This window comes from Melospiza melodia, chromosome 25 (genome assembly GCF_035770615.1).
Source record: "Melospiza melodia melodia isolate bMelMel2 chromosome 25, bMelMel2.pri, whole genome shotgun sequence".
NCBI lineage: Eukaryota > Metazoa > Chordata > Aves > Passeriformes > Passerellidae > Melospiza > Melospiza melodia.
This window is the reverse complement of record NC_086218.1, coordinates 9,265,996-9,285,649: the sequence shown is the minus strand read 5'-3', so window position 1 is coordinate 9,285,649 and position 19,654 is coordinate 9,265,996. Positions and strand designations below refer to the sequence as shown.

Sequence of the window (19,654 nt, the reverse complement as noted above, 5' to 3'; positions counted from 1 at the left end):
GGGGATGCTCAGGGCGGGTTTAATATCCCGGTGCTGCCTGTCAAGTGTGGCTGGAGTCGGAGATGTGAGCAGCTCTGGCAGCAGCCGGCTCTCCAGGGCATGGCACGTCCGTCAGCAGTGATGCTAACGAGGCCTGGCAGGCTGCCCTGCCCCTTGTCAGCCCCACAGTCACGTCCCAGCCCTGGGGGAAGCTGTCTGGGGGTGCAGATGGCTTTTCCCCTTCCCCAGTTTGTGGGGAGCTGTGGGTGCTCACAGATCTCCCCACTCACAGTTACCCAGGGAGTGGCAGCTCCAGTGAGGCCTGGCAGGCTGACATAGGGCAGGGATCACGTCCCAACCCTGGGGAAGCTGTCTGGGGGTGCAGGTGGATTTTCTCCTTCCCCAAGTTGCTGGGTGCTCGTGGATTCCTCGCTCATGGTTACCCAAGGAGTGGCAGCTCCAGCAAAGTTGTCCCCATTAACTCCCCCTTGTGCCCAGACAGGTAATGGGGCACACAAGGCCACCACAGGTGTCCATGTGGCACTGCTCCAGCCCCACAGTGGCTGTCCTGGGGCTTTTCCACCCAGAAATGGAGCCCCAGCACCTCCTGCTTCCTGATCCTGGCAGGGATGCAAGAGCCAGACCAAGCACAGAGCTTCCCACAGACATCATCCCCAGCCAGAAACCAGTGCCAGGTCCTGGAAGGGATCAGGTGCGTGGTTCACCCCTCATCTGCCTGCTACCAGCCCAGGCTCATGGCCATGTCCTTGTGACCTCATGCCCAGTGGTGATTTCCCCTTCATGGGCACCATGACCCCATGGGCACCATGGCTCTGGCAGCTGCCCCTAGCCCCTCACCCCATGTTCAGCCCCTCACTGCCAGCCCTGTCCCCTCCTCTGAGGGTCCCTCTGTCCCCCTGCAGCACTGACCCCACTGCCACCATCACTCCCCTGACTCTGCAAATCCCCCTGTGAGGGGAGGGGGTCCCCTGGGAGCACAGACAGAGGGCAGGGGTCCCAGTGGGAGCAGGCACAGCACCCTGTGTCCCTTGGGTGCTTCATCCTCTTCCTCCATCGCTCCCACAGCCCCTCGGTGACTGGGGAAACTGAGGCACGGGTGGCAGGCAGAGGGGAAGGCAGGACAAACAGACCCTGTTGCGGCCATGAGACCCAGGACCCACGGCTGCCCCCTCCCCAACCTTTCCCACCCCAGCAGCTGCTCAGGGAGCTGTGACAATGTCCCACGTCCCGCTGAGGGGCTGAGGCTCCCATCTCTGCCCAAGCCCCCCACTCCACTCCCCTCATCCCACCCCAGCTGTAGGGAGCCCCCAGAACCGGGCGTCTGCATCATTGCGGGGCAAACCCAGACAGGGGACACCCCAAAAAACTTCACCTCGGGGTTTATCCCTTGCAGAGCCCCGAGCACAGGCAGCCCCCCACCCCGAAACCCCCCCCACCAAAAGCACTCACTTTCCGAGGGCGCCCACACGGGGGGCACCGGGAGGTGGCCAAGGAGCAGCAGCATCACCCCCAGCCTCGGGGCACGCAGCGCCCCCGGCCCCATCCTCGAACGGGCCCGTCCCGATCCCGCTCGCCGTGTCCGTGTCCGGTGCCCGGGGAGCGCCGGGATACGGGGGGAGCCCTGCCCGGAGCCTGCGGCCCCTTCACTTTTGTTTTCGGCTGCCGCACACAAAATATTTAGCCTGACAACTCTCAGGGCCAGGGCCAGGGCATGTTTGGGAAATAGAGAAGGGGAGGGGGGAAATAAAAAAAAAACAGCGCGGCCCCCCCCCGCGCGCCCGAGTGGGTGGGAAGGAAAAGCTGCCTCCGTGCCTCAGTTTCCCCAGCCGGAGAGGGAGGTTCCGAGTGGTTCTGACACCGGGAAAGCAGCCAGAAACTCATGGAATAGCACAGAAGGGACAATTTAAGGGTCACTGTGCCTGGCAGGGTGAATGGGGGGTGCCGGGAGACTTTTGGGGTCCCCACAGAAGAGCAGCCCTGCAGTGAGGGGGGGGGAAGCTGCGGGCACTCAGCACCTGCCTGGCTGCGACGAGCCGCCCTCAAGGGGAAGGAGAAGCAGGACAAGAGGAGGAGGAGGAGGAGGAGGAGGAGGAGGAGGTGGCATTTATTTTTCTCATTAGGACAAAGCAGGGAGGAGGGCAGGAGCAGGGTGCTGATGCCCCAGTTGACCCCCCCAACACCACAGAACTGGAGCTGGCAGTGCCTCTGCCCCTTTGCATGGGGCGATGCGGGCACCCCAAGGCTCCTCCTGCCTTTTTTTGGAGGAGCTCAGGAGCAGCTGCTTCTCCTCCGGCGCAGCAGAGCGGTCTGGGGGCTCCTCTCCTCCTCGGGGTCGCTCTCACAGCGGCGCTGGGGGCACAGGGGGGGGCTGCAGGGCACGGCCAGGGCTTCCCCCCGAGGAGAGGGCACCCCTCAGTGCACAGCACCCCACCCTGCACCATGCCCCCATCACGCTGCCCCAGCAATGGGAGGGATGCCCAAAACAGGGGGTCTGCAGCACAGGGGGCACTGCCATAGAGAGAAACGGAGGGAGAGCCCCCCAAATCCTTTCTTCCCCCCAAAAACTGAAAGAGACCCCCACCCCCATATCCCTTCTTCCCCCTCCCCAGGCCGTGCTGGGTGGGATCTGGGGGCTCACCAGCTCCTCATCCTCCCTCCCCAGGCGGCACAGGCGGTTGCAGGCGGACACGGTGTTGTAGGAGAGCTACAAGGGGACACAGAAGGAGGGGTCTGAGGTGGGGGTCCCTGCCCAGATCTGGGGGGCTCCCCAGGGGTGCTGGGAACCCCACAACCGGGCACCTTCCACTTCCTGCGGGCGTTGAACTTGCGGAAGTTTCTCATGTTGATGGAGGAGCGGCTGCGGCTCAGCGCCTGCTTCCTGCTCAGGGGCTGCGGGGACAAGGACGTGGCACTGCCACTGCCACTGCCACTGTCCCCGTGTGCCCATCCCGCTGCCAGGGGCCTGGCAGGCCCTGCCCGTGCCATTTACCTTGATCCAGGGGTGCACCAGGCACTCGGCTGCGCTCATGCGGCGCCTGCGGAACACGGGGAGGGTTTGGGGTCGGGGGTGCTGGTCCCACAGACCCACACTGGAGATGGAGAGGGGTCAGGGGCAGTGTTAGGGTCAGGATTGGGGTTTGGGTCAGGGTCAGGGTCATGGTTAGGGTTAGGGCCAGGGTTAGGGCCAGGGTTAGGGTCAGGATTGGGGTTAGGGTCAGGGTTAGGGTCATGGTTAGGGTTAGGGTCAGGGTTAGGGTCAGGGTCAGGGTCATGGTTAGGGTTAGGGCCAGGGTTGGGGTCAGGGTTATGGTTTAGGGTTAGTGGTTATGGTTTAGGGTTAGGGCCAGGGTTGGGGTCAGGGTTATGGTTTAGGGTTAGTGGTTATGGGTTAGGGTTAGGGTTTAGGGTTAGGGTTAGGGTTAGGGCCAGGGTTAGGATCAGGTTTGGGGTTAGGGTTATGGTTTAGGGTTAGGGTTAGTGGTTAGGGTTTAGGGTTAGGGTCAGGGTCAGGGTCAGGGTTAGGGTTAGGGTTAGGGCCAGGGTTAGGGTCAGTGTTAGGGTCAGGATTAGGGTTAGGGTCAGGGTCATGGTTAGGGTTAGGGCTGGGGTTAGGGTCAGGGTTGGGGTTAGGGTTATGGTTTAGGGTCAGGGTCAGAGTTAGGGTCAGGGTCAGGGTCAGGGTTGGGGTTAGGGTTATGGTTTAGGGTCAGGGTCAGAGTTAGGGTCAGGGTTAAGGTCAGGGTCAGGGTCAGGGTCACATTAAGGTCAGGGCCATAGGGTTAGGTTTAGGGTCAGGGTCAGGGTCAGTGTTAAGGTCAGGATCAGAGTCAGGGTCAAGGTCAGGGTTAGGATTAGGGTTAAGGTTAGGTTTTGGTTTAGGGTCAGGGTTAGGGTTAGGGTCAGAGTTAGGGTCAGGGTTATGGTCAGGGTTAGGGTCAGGTTCAAAGTTAGGATCAGGATTAGGGTCAGGGTACGGGTTAGGGTTAGGGTCAGGGTCAAGTTAGGGTCAGGGTTAGGAGCAGGGTCAGGGTCAGGGTCAGGGTTAGGTTTTGTTTTACGGTCAGGGTTAGGGTCAGAGTCAGGGTCATGTTTAGGGTCAATCATAGGGTCAGGGTTAGGGTTAGGGTTAGGGTTAGGGTCAGGGATAGGCTCAGCGTCAGGGTTTTGCTAGTGGGGATGGAGAAGGGAACCAGATGGAGGTGGAGATGGTGGGAATGGAGATGAGGATGAGAATGAGATGGAAACAGAGATGGGATGGAGATAACGATGGCTTGGGGATGCAGATGATGGGATGGGATGGGATGGGATGGGATGGGATGGGATGGGATGGGATGGGATGGGATGGGATGGGATGGGATGGGATGGGATGGGATGGGATGGGATGGCATGGCATGGCATGGGATGGCATGGGATGGCATGGGATGGGAATGGGGATGTAGATAGGGATGGGGATACCACAGAAATGGGATGGAGATGGAAAGAGAGATAGGGATGATGGAGGTGGGGATGGGGATGGGGATGAAGATGAGACCAGAATGGGATGGAGATGGCCATAGGAACGATGAAGATGGGGACGGAGATTTTGGAGGTGGGGATAACAGAGGTGTAGGTGGGGGCAGAGATGGGAAGGAGATGGAAGGGATGGAGATGGGGCCTCACTGTGGCTCCTTCAGCAGCAGCTGGCGGATGAAGTCCTTGGCCAGCTCGGAGGTCTGGCTGAAGCAGCGCTCCTCAAACTCGTAGGCGCCCGCCACGACGTTGGACAGCGTCTCAGCATCCGTCTCACCCTGGAAGGGGGACAGGCCACTGAGCCTGTGGGGACACAACAGAGCCACTGAGTGCCAGGACAGCACCAGCACCCCCAGCGTCCCCGTGCCTCAGTTTCCCCCAGCCACAGAGAGCATTGCCCCATACTCACAGAATGTAGGTGATGACTCCGATGCTCCTGAAATGAAGGGGTGGGAGTCAGGTGCTGCCCTCCTTGGGGCCCCCCATGCCCTGTGGCACCCATGGGGGGGCTCTCCCCACCCACCAGCTCAGCCTGCTGCCCCCCAGGTCCTGATCCTCACCACATGTCGGTCGCAGGGCTCAGTGGTTCATAATTGATCACTTCAGGAGCTGGGGGCAAACAGAGCCAGGGTGGGACATCAGGGGGACAGGAGCATGGCTGGGTGGGTGGGTGGGTGGGTGCAGGGACCCCCAGGGATGTGCCAGCCCCCTACCAATGTACTGGGGGGTCCCACAGAGGCTCCTGTAGGTGATGCCATCCTGCAGCTGCTGGGCCAGCCCGAAGTCGATGATCTTGATCCGGGGCTTGGGGACGTCCTTGTCCTGCAGCATGATGTTCTCGGGCTGTGGGAACAGGGCAGGGCACGGCGGGGTGACCCAGGGGTTCCAGAGAGTGAGGATGGGGGGGGTCCCCCACGTGTGGGAATCCACAAAATCCACAAAAAAAGAGGGTTTTGGGGAAAGCTGCAAAAGGCAGGCCCCAGAGACAGCAGAACTGTGGTTAGAGCTAAGCAGCAGCCATGAGATAGGTCAGCAGGAAAATTATTTAAACTGTAGAAAAGCACGGACAAATAGAACAATGGTATTAATGTGTGTCTAGAATAACTCTCTAAGCTACAGAAAAGCTTATCTAGCAAGATATTAAGGAGGTTAAAGCTTAATAATGGAGCTCTGTGCGTTGTGTTTTAAGGCTTACAAGCAGGTATTATATTTTAAATAAGCAAGCGTGGTTTAACCCAAGGTATGTGTGCTTATAGTGGTTGGATAGAACTACTGTCAATATAGAATATATACTATAGAAATATAAATACTATCAATGTGCTTTTGCTTTGTGTGATTGGTCAAAAAAAAAGTTGTAAACTAAGCTGTAACATTAAGTTCTTGGTCTGCTGCTGGGGATGTGAGCTGATGGCACCTTCCCATTGTTATAACCATGCGATGAGAGTGATGCTGGAGAATAAAACAGCTCAAGGGCTGTTCCCAGCAGTCCTGTCCTGTCCATGATTCGTACATAGATTTGTCAGCAGAAAAATTATCTAAGAAGTAGAAAGTGAGGACAAATAAAACAACGGTCTGTGTATTAACACTTGTCTAGAATAACTCCTCAAGGTGTAGAAAAGTATATTTAGTGAGATATTAGGAAGTTTCAAGCTTAATAATGGAGCTCTGTGCGTTGTGTTTTAAGGCTTACAAGCAGGTATTATATTTTAAATAAGCAAGCATTGTTTAACCCAAGGTATGTGTGCTTATAGTGGTTGGATAGAACTGTCAATATAGAATATATACTATACAGATATAAATACTGTCAAAGTGCTTTTGCTTTGTGTGATTGGTCAAAAAAAAGTTGTAAACTAAGCTGTAACATTAAGTTCTTGGTCTGCTGCTGGGGATGTGAGCTGATGGCACCTTCCCATTGTTATAACCATGTGATGAGAGTGATGCTGGAGAATAAAACAGCTCAAGGGCTGTTCCCAGCAGTCCTGTCCTGTCCATGATTTGTACATAGATTTGTCAGCAGAAAAATTATCTAAGAAGTAGAAAGTGAGGGCAAATAAAACAACGGTCTGTGTATTAACACTTGTCTAGAATAACTCCTCAAGGTGTAGAAAAGTATATTTAGTGAGATATTAGGAAGTTTCAAGCTTAATAATGGAGCTCTGTGCGTTGTGTTTTAAGGCTTACAAGCAGGTATTATATTTTAAATAAGCAAGCATTGTTTTAACCAAAGGTACGTGTGGTTATAGTTATTAGATAGAACTGCTGTCAATGCGCTTTTGCTTTGTGTGATTGGTCGAGAAGCTTATAAAGTGAGTTGTGACATTAAGTTCTTTGTCTGCTGCCTGGGATGTGAGCTGCTGGCAGCTTCCCATTGTCATAACTGATGCTGGAAAATGAAACAGCTCAAGGCCTGTTCCACAGTCCCGTTTGTGGTCTGTAAATAACCCCCTCCTGCTGGCAATGCCCACCTTGAGGTCGAAGTGAGCGATGAGGCGGGCGTGCAGATATTCCACCCCGCTCAGGATCTGCGCCAGGAACTCGATGGCCTCCTCCTCCGACAGCATCTCCTTCTCAGCAATGAAGTCAAAGAGCTCCCCACCCCTGATCCTGTTGTAGGTAAAAGTTATGTTAAGTTAGGGTATAGTTCAATTATACAGTATTAATTATGTTATGTTAATTGTATTAAGAGTGGGGATTATTAGAATGTGCTAGGAGAAGGGCCCAAGGTTTGGTGGAAGGGCAGTCTGGCAGGGCAAGGTGAGGTTGAAGAGAGATTGGATGGAAGATCTGAGCAATCATTCGAAGCCCTGCAGAAACAGTTGGTCCAGAATGAACGGCGTTAAATACCAACGAGAAGCCTGGGAATGGACCATTCACCACACAGATCCAAAATGGACAAATCCTGGACTCAAAGTGGGCTATAAATGGCGGGAGTTCAGTTGGGTCAGGGTTCTTCTTTTTGGAAACTTGTTTTGTGGGGACAACCCAGTGCACTTGGGGGTAGCGCACTGTTCTGTTTTTGGCTGTTTGGGCCCTCAGGCTTATCCTGGGTACTCCATTCTCTTACCGGGCTTGCAGAGGTGAAGAGATAGACAAGAATCTTGACTCCATGATCAGAAGGCTGGATTTATTAATTTATGATATGTGTTACAGTATGACTATGCTAATAGGGATAGAGAGAAAAGTCTCAGAAGCTTGCTATGCTAAGAATAGAAAAGGAATGAATAAACAAAGGGCGTCTCTCTGATTCTGTCCCAGAGGGGAGCTCAGCCTTTGATTGGCCCTTAATTGTAAACATGCAACATGGGCCAATCACAGGTGCACCTGTTGCATTCCACAGCAGCAGATAACCAGTGTTTACAGTCCCCTTCTGGGGCCTCAGCTTCCCAGAAGGGGGAAAAACCCTAAAGAAAGGATTTTTCACAAAAGACGCCTGCTACACCGTTCCTTGCAGCCATTTTAACAAACGAGAACCTCTTTCTCCAGAGAAAGTTCGGCCTCATTCATATTCACAACAATCCCGGGGACAGGGGAGCTCGGCCACCTCCAACACGTGGCACAAAAAGGGGGGTCCCACCCTGCAAGACCCCACTCACAGCTCCAGGACGAGCACCACCTCTGCCGCGCTGCTGAAGAGCTCGTGGAGCCGCAGGATGTTGGGGTGCTGGAGCTGCCGGAGGATGGAGACCTCCCGCTGCACCTGAGCCCGCTCCAGCCCCGTTCGGCCCCGCCGCATCCTCAGGAGCTTGGCGGCGTAGAAAGCGCCGGTGCTGCGCTGCCGGCACAGCCTGACCACGCCGAAGTGGCCGCTGCAGAGAGAGCGGGGCTGGGTTGGCACCGGGCAGGGGGAGAACCCAGAAATCCGGGTATCCCCGGGGCTGCCATGGAGCTGGGATCCTGCCTGTGCCGCAGTGAACCTGCCCGGATCCTCACCTGCCCTGTGTTCACCTGCCCGAACCCCACTCACCTGCCTGGATCCCACTCACCTGCCTGGATCCCGTTCACCTGCCTGGATCCCATTCACCTGCCTGGATCCCATTCACCTGCCTGGATCCCACTCACCTGCCTGGATCCCATTCACCTGCCTGGATCCCACTCACCTGCCTGGATCCCACTCACCTGCCTGGATCCCATTCACCTGCCTGGATTCCACTCACCTGCCCTGTGTTCACCTGCCCAGACCCCACTCACCTGCTTGGATCCCATTCACCTGCCTGCAACCTGCTCACCTGCCCAGATCCCACTCACCTGCCTGGATTCCACTCACCTGCCTGGATTCCACTCACGTGCCCAGACCCCACTCACCTGTCTGAATCCCATTCCCCCTCCCAGATCCCACTCACCTGCCTGGATCCCATTCACCTGCCTGGATCTGGATCCCATTCACCTGCCTGCAACCTGCTCACCTGCCTGGATTCCACTCATGTGCCCAGACCCCACTCACCTGTCTGAATCTCATTCACCCTCCCAGATCCCACTCACCTGCCTAGATCCCACTCACCTGCCTGCAACTTGCTCACCTGCCTGGATCCCACTCACCTGCCTGCAACTTGCTCACCTGCCTGGATTCCACTCACCTGCCTGGATCCCATTCACCTGCCTGGATTCCACTCACGTGCCCAGACCTCACTCACCTGTCTGAATCTCATTCACCCTCCCAGATCCCACTCACCTGCCTGGGTCCCCACCTGCCCTGTGCTCACCTGCCTGCAACCTGCCTGGATTCCTGCTCACCTGTGGCAGATCCCACTCACCTGCCCAGATCCCCACTGAACCTGCCCAGATCCCACTCACCTGCCCAGACCCTACTCACCTGCCCAGATCCCACTCACCTGCCCAGCTCCTACTCACCTGCCCAGATTCCTGCTCACCTGCCCAGATCCCCCTCACCTACCCAGATTCCTGCTCATCTGTGGTAGATCCTGCTCACCTGCCCAGATCATGTTCACCTATCTGGATCCCACTCACCTGCCTTGATCCCTGCCTGCCCTGTGTTCACCTGCCTGGATTCCTGCTCACGTGCCCAGATCCCACTCACCTGCCTGAATCCCCCTCACCTGTTTGGATCCCACTCACCTGCCCAGATCCCCCTCACCTGCCCAAATTCCTGCCTGCCCCGTGTTCACCTGCCTGCAACCTGCTCACCTGGGGTGGATTCCGTTCACCTGCCCAAATCCCGCTCACCTGCCCAAATTCCTGCTCACTGAACCTGCCTGGATTTCTGCTCATCTGTGGTAGATCCCACTCACCTGTTTGGACCCCCCCTCACCTTCCCAGATCCCCTCACCTGCCCAAATTCCTGCTCACTTACCCAAATCCCCCTCACCTGCCCGTACCCCCCTCACCTGCCCGTACCCCCCTCACCTGCCCAGCCTCTCCAGCAGCTCATACGTGTCCTCCACGCTGCCCGGGCTGGTGGTGCCTGCCAGGCCCTGGCCCTCCTCATCCTCCCTGGGCTCAGCCACGTCCTGTGGGGGAACAGCAGCAGCACCTGGGCAGGGGCTGAGCCACACCTGGGCGTGCAGGGACCCCCCCAGAACCCCCCAGAACCCCCCAGAACACTCCAAATAGAATCCACAGTGCTGTGTCAGAGCTCAGCCCCTTCCCAGGGACCCCCCAGAACCCCCCCAGAACCCCTCAGAACCCCCCAAAGGGAATCCCCAGTGCTGCGTCAGAGCTCAGCCCCTTCCCAGGGACCCCCAGAACACCCCAGGGACCCCCAGGATGCTCCAAGAATAATTCCCAGTGCTGTGTCAGAGCTCAGCCCCTGCCCAGGGACCCCCAGGACCCCCCCAGAACCCCCCAAAGGGAACTCCCAGTGCTGCATCTGAGCTCAGGCCCTGCCCAGGGACCCCCAGTATCCCCCCAGAACCCCCCAGAACCCCCCAAAGGGAACTCCCAGTGCTGCATCTGAGCTCAGGCCCTGCACAGGGACCCCCAGAACCCACCAGGACCCCCCCAGAACCCCCCAAAGGGAATCCCCAGTGCTGCGTCACGGCTCAGCCCCTTCCCAGGGACCCCCAGTATCCCCCCAGAACCCTCCAGAACCCCCCAAAGGGAATCCCCAGTGCTGTGTCACGGCTCAGCCCCTTCCCAGGGACCCCCAGAACACCCCAGGGACCCCCAGGATGCTCCAAGAATAATTCCCAGTGCTGTGTCAGAGCTCAGCCCCTTCCCAGGGACCCCCAGTATCCCCCCAGAACCCCCCAGAACCCCCCAAAGGGAACTCCCAGTGCTGCATCTGAGCTCAGGCCCTGCCCAGGGACCCCCCAGAACCCCTCAGAACCCCCCAGGATGCTCCAAAGGGAATCCCTAGTGCTGCATCAGAGCTCAGGCCCTGCCCAGGGACCCCCAGAACCCCCCAGGACCCCCCAAAGGGAACTCCCAGTGCTGTGTCACGGCTCAGCCCCTGCCCAGCTCTCCCAGTTTACACCGAATTTTCCAGCAGGTGGAAATTTGGAGACTTCCAGCCCTTGGGAAGGACCTGCAGGAGCTGCTCAGGGGGTTTGGAAATGGGGCAGGAGCAGGAATAGGGGGGGGGGATCACAGCAGCCTCCCCATCCCTCGGTGTGCAAGGGGTGAAAAATGCAGAGAAAACACAAAATTTGGGGTTTAAAAAAAAAAACCAAAAAAACAGATTAATAAGGGATGAAAGCATGGTGAGCTCAGCCACTCCCTGGCAGTGCCCCCCACAGCAGGGGAAGTTTTGGGAAGGGAAGGTTTGGGAAGTTTTAGGAAGGGAAGTTTTGGGAAGGGAAGTTTTGGGAAGTTTTGGGAAGGGAAGGGAAGTTTTGGGAAGTTTGGGGAAATTTTGGGAAGGGAAGTTTTGGGAAGGGAAGTTTTGGGAAGTTTTGGGAAGGAAAGTTTTGGGAAGGGAAATTTTGGGAAGTTTTGTGAAGTTTTGTGAAGTCTTGTGAAGTTTTGGGAAGGGAAGGGAAGGGAAGGGAAGGGAAGGGAAGGGAAGGGAAGGGAAGGGAAGGGAAGGGAAGGGAAGGGAAGGGAAGGGAAGGGAAGGGAAGGGAAGGGAAGGGAAGGGAAGGGAAGGGAAGGGAAGGGAAGGGAAGGGCCCCATTCCCATCTCCTGCTCCTTTGGAAGAAGGAGGGAGAGCCTGAGGAGGGAGGGAGGAATGGTGGAAGATGTTGCTAAGGTTTTGCTTTTCATTATCCTGCTCTGATTCGATTAGTAATAAACACAATTAATTTCCCCAAGTCGAGTCTATTTTGCCCATGACGTTGAGAGGAGTGAGGGATTTGTCTTTGCAGACGAGCTGGGAGATAAAACCAGCGCTGAGAGATAAAAGGAAGGATTCCGCTGATTGACGAATGGAAAAGGAGATTTGATTTTAAAAATAAACTTCAGAGGTTTGATTTTAAAAATAGACTTTGCTGACAAATGAAATTGGATATTGAAAGATGAAGGAAACAATGGGGAAAACCCCTAAATTCCATAAGAATTAAAAATGAAAAGGGAAGGTTGTACATTAGAGGGGAATCATTGGTATAAGGAAGGTTGTACCTCTCAAATACCTCAGAAATGGGAAAAGAAAGAGGGAAATTGGGACAAAAAGGAGGCCGAGTCCTCCAAAAAATTGGAGAGACCCCAGGGGAATGCCCCATGGCCTCTCCCTTTATTCTAATAAAGTTACAGGACTCCTCTGTCTCATTTTTGGACATAGACCTCTGGTGTTTGTGGATTAATTTTCCTGACAACATTAATGGGTGAGTGACCCCTCCCTGCCATTATCCCCACCCAGGAGCCCAAAAACTGATGTAAAAATAAAGTACACAGACATTAAGTAAAAAAAAAAAAAAAAAAAAAAGAAATAATAATAAACTTGTAATCATAAATTATTAAGAAAAACCATAAACTTATGTTTCTATATTAATAAGTAAGAATATTTAAGTACGAAACGGTATTGATAAGATGAAGAGTCTACAGTGTAGTAATGTGATTATATAAAATTAAAAGTTGATGTAAAAATTAAATTAAAAGTTAAAAATGGGTGTTAAAATAAAGTGCACGGACATTAGGTAGAAAAATAACAAACTTACGTTTTTATAGTTATAAGTAAGAATATAATTTAAGTTGAAGTAAGAAACTGTATTGATAAGATGGTGAAGAGTTTATGGTATAGTAATGTGATTATATAGATTTAAAAGTTGGTGTAAAAATTTAAATTAAAAGTTAAAAATCGATGTAAAAATAAACAGACACTAAATAGAAAAATAATAAACTTATGTTTTTATAGTTATAAGTAAGAATATCATTTAAGGAAGAAACTGTATTGATAAGATGGTGAAGAGCCTACAGTATAGCAATGTGATTATATAGAGTTAAAAGTTGATGTAAAATTAAATTAAAAGTTAAAAATTGATGTAAAAATAAACAGATATTAAGTAGAAAATCATAAATTTATGTTTTTATAGGCATAAGTAAGAATTTAATTTAAGTTTAAGTAAGAAACTCGATAAGATGGTGAAGAGTCTACACTATAGCAATGTGATGATATAAAGTTAAAAGTTGATTTAAAAATTAAATTTAAAATTGATGTTAAAAATAAAGTGCACAGACATTAAGGAGAAAATTCATAAACTCATGTTTCTATGAGTAAGAATATGCCTTAAGTAAATGAGAAACTGTGTTGGATAAGATGTTGAAGAGTCTATAGTGTAGCAATGTGATTATATAAAGTTAAAAGTTTAAAAGTTATAACAAAGCAGATGTGTATACATGCAACAGCAGCCCATTAACTAAAAATAACCACAGCGCAGTAAAAGGGAATAAAGGGGATAAGTTAGAAAAGCAAAATAAACCTTGTAGCAAATGGGCATTAAATTAGAAAGTTTTATATTGTCATGCAACAAGGAACTTGTGGCTACTTCGTGCTATGGCCAAATGTTTGCTGCTCTAAAATCCCACAGCCTCTATTTGTCCGAGTGATAATATAGATATTGTTGAATAATAGCAATTATTTTATATATAATTTTACACTAAAATATATATAAATATTATTTATATAATAAATATATATATACAAGTGTAAATATATGGTTACATATTACATTATGTTATATTGAATTATTTATATAATAAATATTATTTTTATATATTTAAAGGACAATCGGTGGCCCCCAAACCCTAAAGGACAGTTAGAGGTCCCCAAACCCTAAGGGACAGTCCCCAAACCCCAAAGGACAGTCCCCAAACCCTAAAGGACAGTCCCCAAACCCCAAAGGACAGTCACCAGACCCTAAAGGACAGTCCCCAAACCCCAAAGGACAGTCACCAGACCCTAAGGGACAGTTGGTGGCCCCCAAATCCTAAAGGACAGTCCCCAGACCCTAAAAGACAGCCCCCAAACCCTAAAGAACAGTCCCAAACCCTTAAGGACAGTCCCCAAATTCTAAAGGACAGTAGAACATCCCCAAACCCTAAAGAACAGTTTCCAAACCCTAAAGGACAGTAGAACGTCCCCAAACCCTTGAGGACAGTCCCCAGACCCTAAGGGACAGCCCCCAAACCCTAAGGGACAGTTGGAGGTCCCCAAACCCTTGAGGACAGCCCCCAAACCCTAAGGGACAGTCCCCAAACCCTAAAGGACAGTCCCCAAACCCTAAAGGACAGTTGGAGTTCCCCAAACCCTTGAGGACAGTCCCCAAACCCCAAAGGACAGTTGGAGGTCCCCAAACCCCAAAAGACAGCCCCCAAACCCTAAGGGACAGTCCCCAAACCCTTGAGGACAGTCCCCAAACCCCAAAGGACAGTTGGAGGTCCCCAAACCCCAAAAGACAGCCCCCAAACCCTAAGGGACAGTCCCCAAACCCTAAAGGACAGTTCCCAAACCCTAAGGGACAGGTGGTGGTCCCCAAACCCCAAAGGACAGTCCCCAAACCCTAAAGAACAGTTCCCAACCCCCAAAGGACAGTTACCAAAACCTTAAGGACAGTCCTCAAATTCTAAAGGACAGTAGAACATCCCCAAACCATAAAGGACAGTCCCCAAACCCTAAAGGACAGTTCCCAAACCCTTAAGGACAGTTGGAGGTCCCCAAACCCTTGAGGACAGTCCCCAAACCCTAAAGGACAATTCCCAAACCCCAAAGGACAGTTCCCAAACCCCAAAGGACAGTTCCCAAACCCTAAAGAACAGTCCCAAACCCTTAAGGACAGTCCCCAAATTCTAAAGGACAGTAGAACGTCCCCAAACCCTAAAGGACAGTTTCCAAACCCTAAAGGACAGTAGAACGTCCCCAAACCCTTGAGGACAGTCCCCAAACCCTAAAGAACAGTTTCCAAACCCTAAAGGACAGTTGGAGGTCCCCAAACCCTTGAGAACAGTCCCCAGACCCTAAAGGACAGTCCCCAAACCCCAAAGGACAGTCCCCAAACCCCAAAGGACAGTTCCCAAAACCCAAAGGACAGCCCCCAAACCCTAAAGGACAGCCCCCAAACCCTAAAGAACAGTCCCAAACCCTTAAGGACAGTCCCCAAATTCTAAAGGACAGTAGAACATCCCCAAACCCTAAGGGACAGTCCCCAAACCCTAAAGGACAGTTCCCAAACCCTAAGGGACACTCGGTGGTCCCCCAGGGACGGACACAAGGCACGGGGACGCATTGCCCCGAGCCTTGCCAGGCGTGCCCTGGCATTGAGCTGCTTTCAAAAGGAGGGAAACTGAGGCACGGGTGGGCACAGCCTGTTGAGCTCCTGTAGAGGGGGGGCAGAGTGTCCTGTCCTGTCCTGTCCTGTCCCCCATGTCCTGCTGCCACTCACCAGCGAAACCCAAAAATGAGCTCCCAGCTCAGCATCCAACTGCCAAAAAGCCCCATTGGACCCCAAAAAGCCCCGTTGGACCCCAAAAAGCCCCCTTGGACCCCAAAGAGCCCCCTTGGACCCCAATATCTCCCCCAGCCCCCCAAACTGGGTGTGTCATGGGGAGCTGGGACTGCTCACCTCCAGCTCCAGCCTTCCTCCAGCAGCCCTGGCAGGGCCAAGATCTTCCTCAGTGCCACGACCTTCTTCAGTACCAGGATCTTCCTCAGCACCAGGACCTTCCTCAGTGCAGGACCTTTCTCAGTACCAAGATCTTCCTCAGTGCAGGACCTTCCTCAGTACCGGGATCTTCCTCAGCACCAGGACCTTCCTCAGCACCAGGACCTTCCTCAGTGCAGGACCTTCCTCAGTGCAGGACCTTCCTCAATACCAGGATCTTCCTCAGCACCAGGATCTTCCTCAGTGCCAGGACCTTCCTCAGTACCAGGATCTTCCTCAATGCCAGGATTTCCTCAGCACCAGGACCTTCCTCAGCACCAGGACCTTCCTCAGCACCAGGCTCTTCCTCAGTGCAGGACCTTCCTCAGCACCAGGATCTTCCTCAGCACCAGAACCTTCCTCAGCACCAGGATCTTCCTCACAGCCTCAGCACTCCCGGGAGCTGCGCCAGGCTTTGGCCACAGCAGCTCAGGACAAGGAGATCTCTTTGCATTCCTCTTGAAAACACCCCCCCAGCTGCGCAGAGCAGCCAGAAAAAAGCCTTTTAGGAATAATTCCTGGCGGTTCCAGCCTCAGATCCCTGAGGAACAGCCGGGACAAGGCGGGATGAGCCGCTGTCCCCTTCTCACGCCGCGCTCTCCCCGTTCCGGTGAGCATCGCAAACAGGAAGCCACAGAAACGTGGGAGGCCCTGAAGGTTTTGGGGAGGTGATAAACACGAGAGCAAGCTCCCGGACTGAAGTGATTTCAGTATTTATTATAAAAAAGAAAAGGCCTAAATCAACGAGGTTTGTGGGCCAAGCAGGAGTGTTCCCATCGAGGATGCTGCAGCTCTGCTGTTGGGGTTTTCTTGAGCAGCTGGAGCAGCACAGCTTCCCTGGGACAGATCCCCTTTTTATCCTGTTTTTTTGCCCCTTTGGATTGTTTTTTAGTCCCTTTGGATTGGTTTCTTTTTGGATCCTTGTGAAAAATGCGTGTATTTTATGACTGGCTTTTTGCAAATATTCAAATGAATATTAGATGTGTTGTGTTAGAAAGTAATGCTGTATTCATTCTCTTAAGTACTGTATTAAATATAGTTTTAGGTTATAAAAAATATTAAAATACAAACGATGCTGTGTAGGATACTTTTTTTAAAGAAGAGACTTGCAGTGAGATAGCAGCCACAGGACACCTGAATCTTTCAGAGAAAGAGAATTTATTGCCTTCTTATCAGAAGAAACAAACTTCTTCCTACCTCAAAGGTGCTGTTAGGATTCAGAGGAAGACAGAATGACCAGACAGAATCCTGTGTTTGAATGGAATTTATGCATCATGCATGAAGTGTATGAATATGCAGCAGGCTGTTGTTTTTAAGGGTTAATCCTTTGTTAACGGGGATCCTTTTTCAGGCGTATTTTGCCCAGAAAAAGGCACCCGGACATCCATAACTCTTTGTCTCTATTGTCTCATATTGTCCTAATTCAAATTGTCCAAATTATTATTACTCTAATTGTATTACTATTTTTATAACCATTTTATTACTAGTAAACTTTTAAAATTTTAAAACCAAGTGACTGGAGTTTTTCACACCCTTCATTTGCACGAAGGTTGAAGGCCTTGATTGGCCTTTACAGTTCTGCCCAGGCTGGCTCGTGGTGCACTTCATTGAGGTGTGTTATGGTACCATGAGTACCATATTTCTTATAACTACCTTTTTAACCCCTTTTAAAATATAATAACAAAATTAACAGTACATGTTTAATGATCTATCAACTATTTTACAACAGTTTCTAACCTGTTTTTAACAGACGGACGGCAGGGATGGTGGAGTCATCACACAGCTCAGCTGTGGGAATCCTAAATTTTAAGGATTTTAATCCTTGAAATCTGAGGGGTTTGGGGAAGCTGCAAAAGGCAGGCTCAGAAACAGCAGAACTGCGATTAGAGCTAAGCAGCAGCCATAAAATTTGTCAGGGGAAAAAAATTATACAAGAAGTAGAAAGTAAGGACAAATAGAACAATGGTTTGTGTATTAATCCTTGTTTAAAATAACTCCCTAAGCTACAGAAAAGTATCTCTAGCAAGATATACTTTTATACTTTTTTAATGCTTTTATACTTCCTATATTAGGAAATTCTTAGCTTAATAAAGGAGCTCTGTGCATTGTGTTTTAAGGCTTACAAGCAGACATTGTATTGGAAATAAGCAAGCATTGTTTTAACCAGAGGTACGTGTGCTTATGGTGGTTGGATGGAGCTACTGCCAATGTGCTTTTGCTTTGTGTGATTGGTCAAAAGCTTTTAAAGTGAGTTGTAGCATCGAGTTCTTTGTCTACTGCCAAAAATGTAAACTGCTAACATCTTCCCATTGTCGTAACCATGATACTAAAAAATAAAGCAGCTCAAAGCAAACTCCTCAACAGTCCCATCCCATTTGTAATTTATAATTTGTAAATAAACCCCCAACAAACAACACCCCCCCATCCCTGTCATGGTGCCATGGGTGAGCCTGGCCCTGCCCTAATTCCCCATCCATGGGATGCAGCACTGCCCTGGGGCTGGCACCGCCCTTGCCCTGGCACCAGCTGGGTAAGAGTGGCAGAGGACACGTGGTGGCACAGCCACAGCATTGGCAGCTCGGTTGCTGATGGCCCCAGAACGGCCCAGAATGGCCCAGAACGGCCCAGAATGGCCCAGCTCTGGCACGCAGAGTGTGAGGAAGGGGATGGTGCAGGATTGCACCGTGCCAGGACAGAATCTGGGCTCAGGGTGTGAGCCTGGGCCCGCCGAGCCTGCTGTCCCCTCTGATCCCTGCTGTCCCCTCCGAGTTCTGCTGTCCCCTCTGATCCCTGCTGTCCCCTCTGATCCCTGCTGTCCCCTCCGAGCTCTGCTCTCGCTGTTCCCATCAGTGGCAAGTCCCAGGATGCAGACAGGACAAGAGTGACAATGACACCGTTGCCGGTGGCCAGGTGGCCTCAATGCTCTCCTGGCCACAGCCCAGCCAGTGCCGAGGCTGCTGCTGTCACCTGCCTGTCACCGCAGGGCCACCATGCCACCTTCCTGTGACGTTTCCCCATCACATGAAGCCTCTTGCAGCTTTGGTCGCTGCTTCCTGCCTGCGGCCGGCAGCAGAGGCAGAGCAGGGCAGGGCGGCGGGGCTGCCTCAGCCTGCTCGTGCTCCTGCCTGTCCCCTGCCATCCCCCTGCCTGTCCCCCGCCCGTCCTGCTTGTCCTCCTGCCTGTCCCCTGCTTGTCATCCTGCCTGTCCCCTGCCATCCCCCTGCCTGTCCCCTGCCCGTCCTGCTTGTCCTCCTGCTTGTCCCCTGCTTGTCCTGCCTGTCCCCTGCTTGTGCTCCTGCCTGTCCCCTGCTTGTCCTGCCTGTCCCCTGCCTGTCCCCTGCTTGTCCTGCCTGTCCCCTGCCTGTCCCCTGCTTGTCCTGCCTGTCCCCTGCTTGTCCTGCCTGTCCTCTGCTTGTCCCCTGCTTGTCCTCCTGCCTGTCCCCTGCTTGTCCTGCCTGTCCCCTGCTCGTGCTCCTGCCTGTCCCCTGCTTGTCCTGCCTGTCCCCTGCCATCCCCCTGCCTGTCCCCTGCTTGTCCTGCCTGTCCCCTGCCTGTCCCCTGCTTGTCCTCCTGCCTGCCCCCTGCTATCCCCCTGCCTGTCCCCTGCTTGTCCTGCCTGTCCCCCGCCCGTCCTGCTTCTCCCCCTGCCTGTCCCCTGCTTGTCCCCTGCCCATCCTGCTCATCCCCTGCCTGTCCCCTGCCCGTCCCCCTGCCCATCCTGCCCGTCCAGCTTGTCCCCTGCCCATCCTGCTCATTCCCTGCCTGTTCCCTTCCTGTCCTGCTCATCCCCCTGCCTGTCCCCCTGCCCATCCTGCCTGTCCCCTTCCCATCCCCTGCTCATCTCCTGCCTGTCCCCTGCCCGTCCTACCCATCCCCCTGCCCGTTCCCTTCCTGTCCTGCCTGTCCCTCTGCCCATCCTGCCTGTCCCCTGCTTGTCCTCCTGCTTGTCCCCTGCCCATTCTGCCTGTCCCCCTGCCTGTTCCCTTCCTGTCCTACCCATCCCCCTGCCCGTCCCCTGCCTGTTCCTACTCATCCCCCTGCCTGTCCCTCTGCCCATCCTGCCTGTCCCCTGCTTGTCCTCCTGCTCGTCCCCTGCCCATCCCCTGATCATTCTGCC

At 52.8% G+C, this 19,654-nt stretch overlaps 1 protein-coding gene across 1 annotated transcript; it reads right to left on the bottom strand.

The window, feature by feature from the left end:
- Positions 1 to 2,085: 2,085 nt before the first annotated feature.
- Positions 2,086 to 16,147, bottom strand: LOC134429127 (death-associated protein kinase 2-like). Its single transcript, XM_063176226.1, has 12 exons — positions 15,460 to 16,147; positions 9,871 to 9,974; positions 8,103 to 8,315; positions 6,975 to 7,113; positions 5,223 to 5,352; positions 5,070 to 5,118; positions 4,919 to 4,945; positions 4,660 to 4,812; positions 2,990 to 3,035; positions 2,800 to 2,889; positions 2,639 to 2,704; positions 2,086 to 2,349 (listed from the first exon to the last, which is right to left on the bottom strand). Exons 3-12 carry the CDS (start codon positions 8,240 to 8,242, stop codon positions 2,269 to 2,271), a joined length of 921 nt encoding a protein of 306 aa, XP_063032296.1. The 5' UTR covers positions 8,243 to 8,315; positions 9,871 to 9,974; positions 15,460 to 16,147; the 3' UTR covers positions 2,086 to 2,268.
- Between the last annotated feature and the right edge of the window lie 3,507 nt (positions 16,148 to 19,654).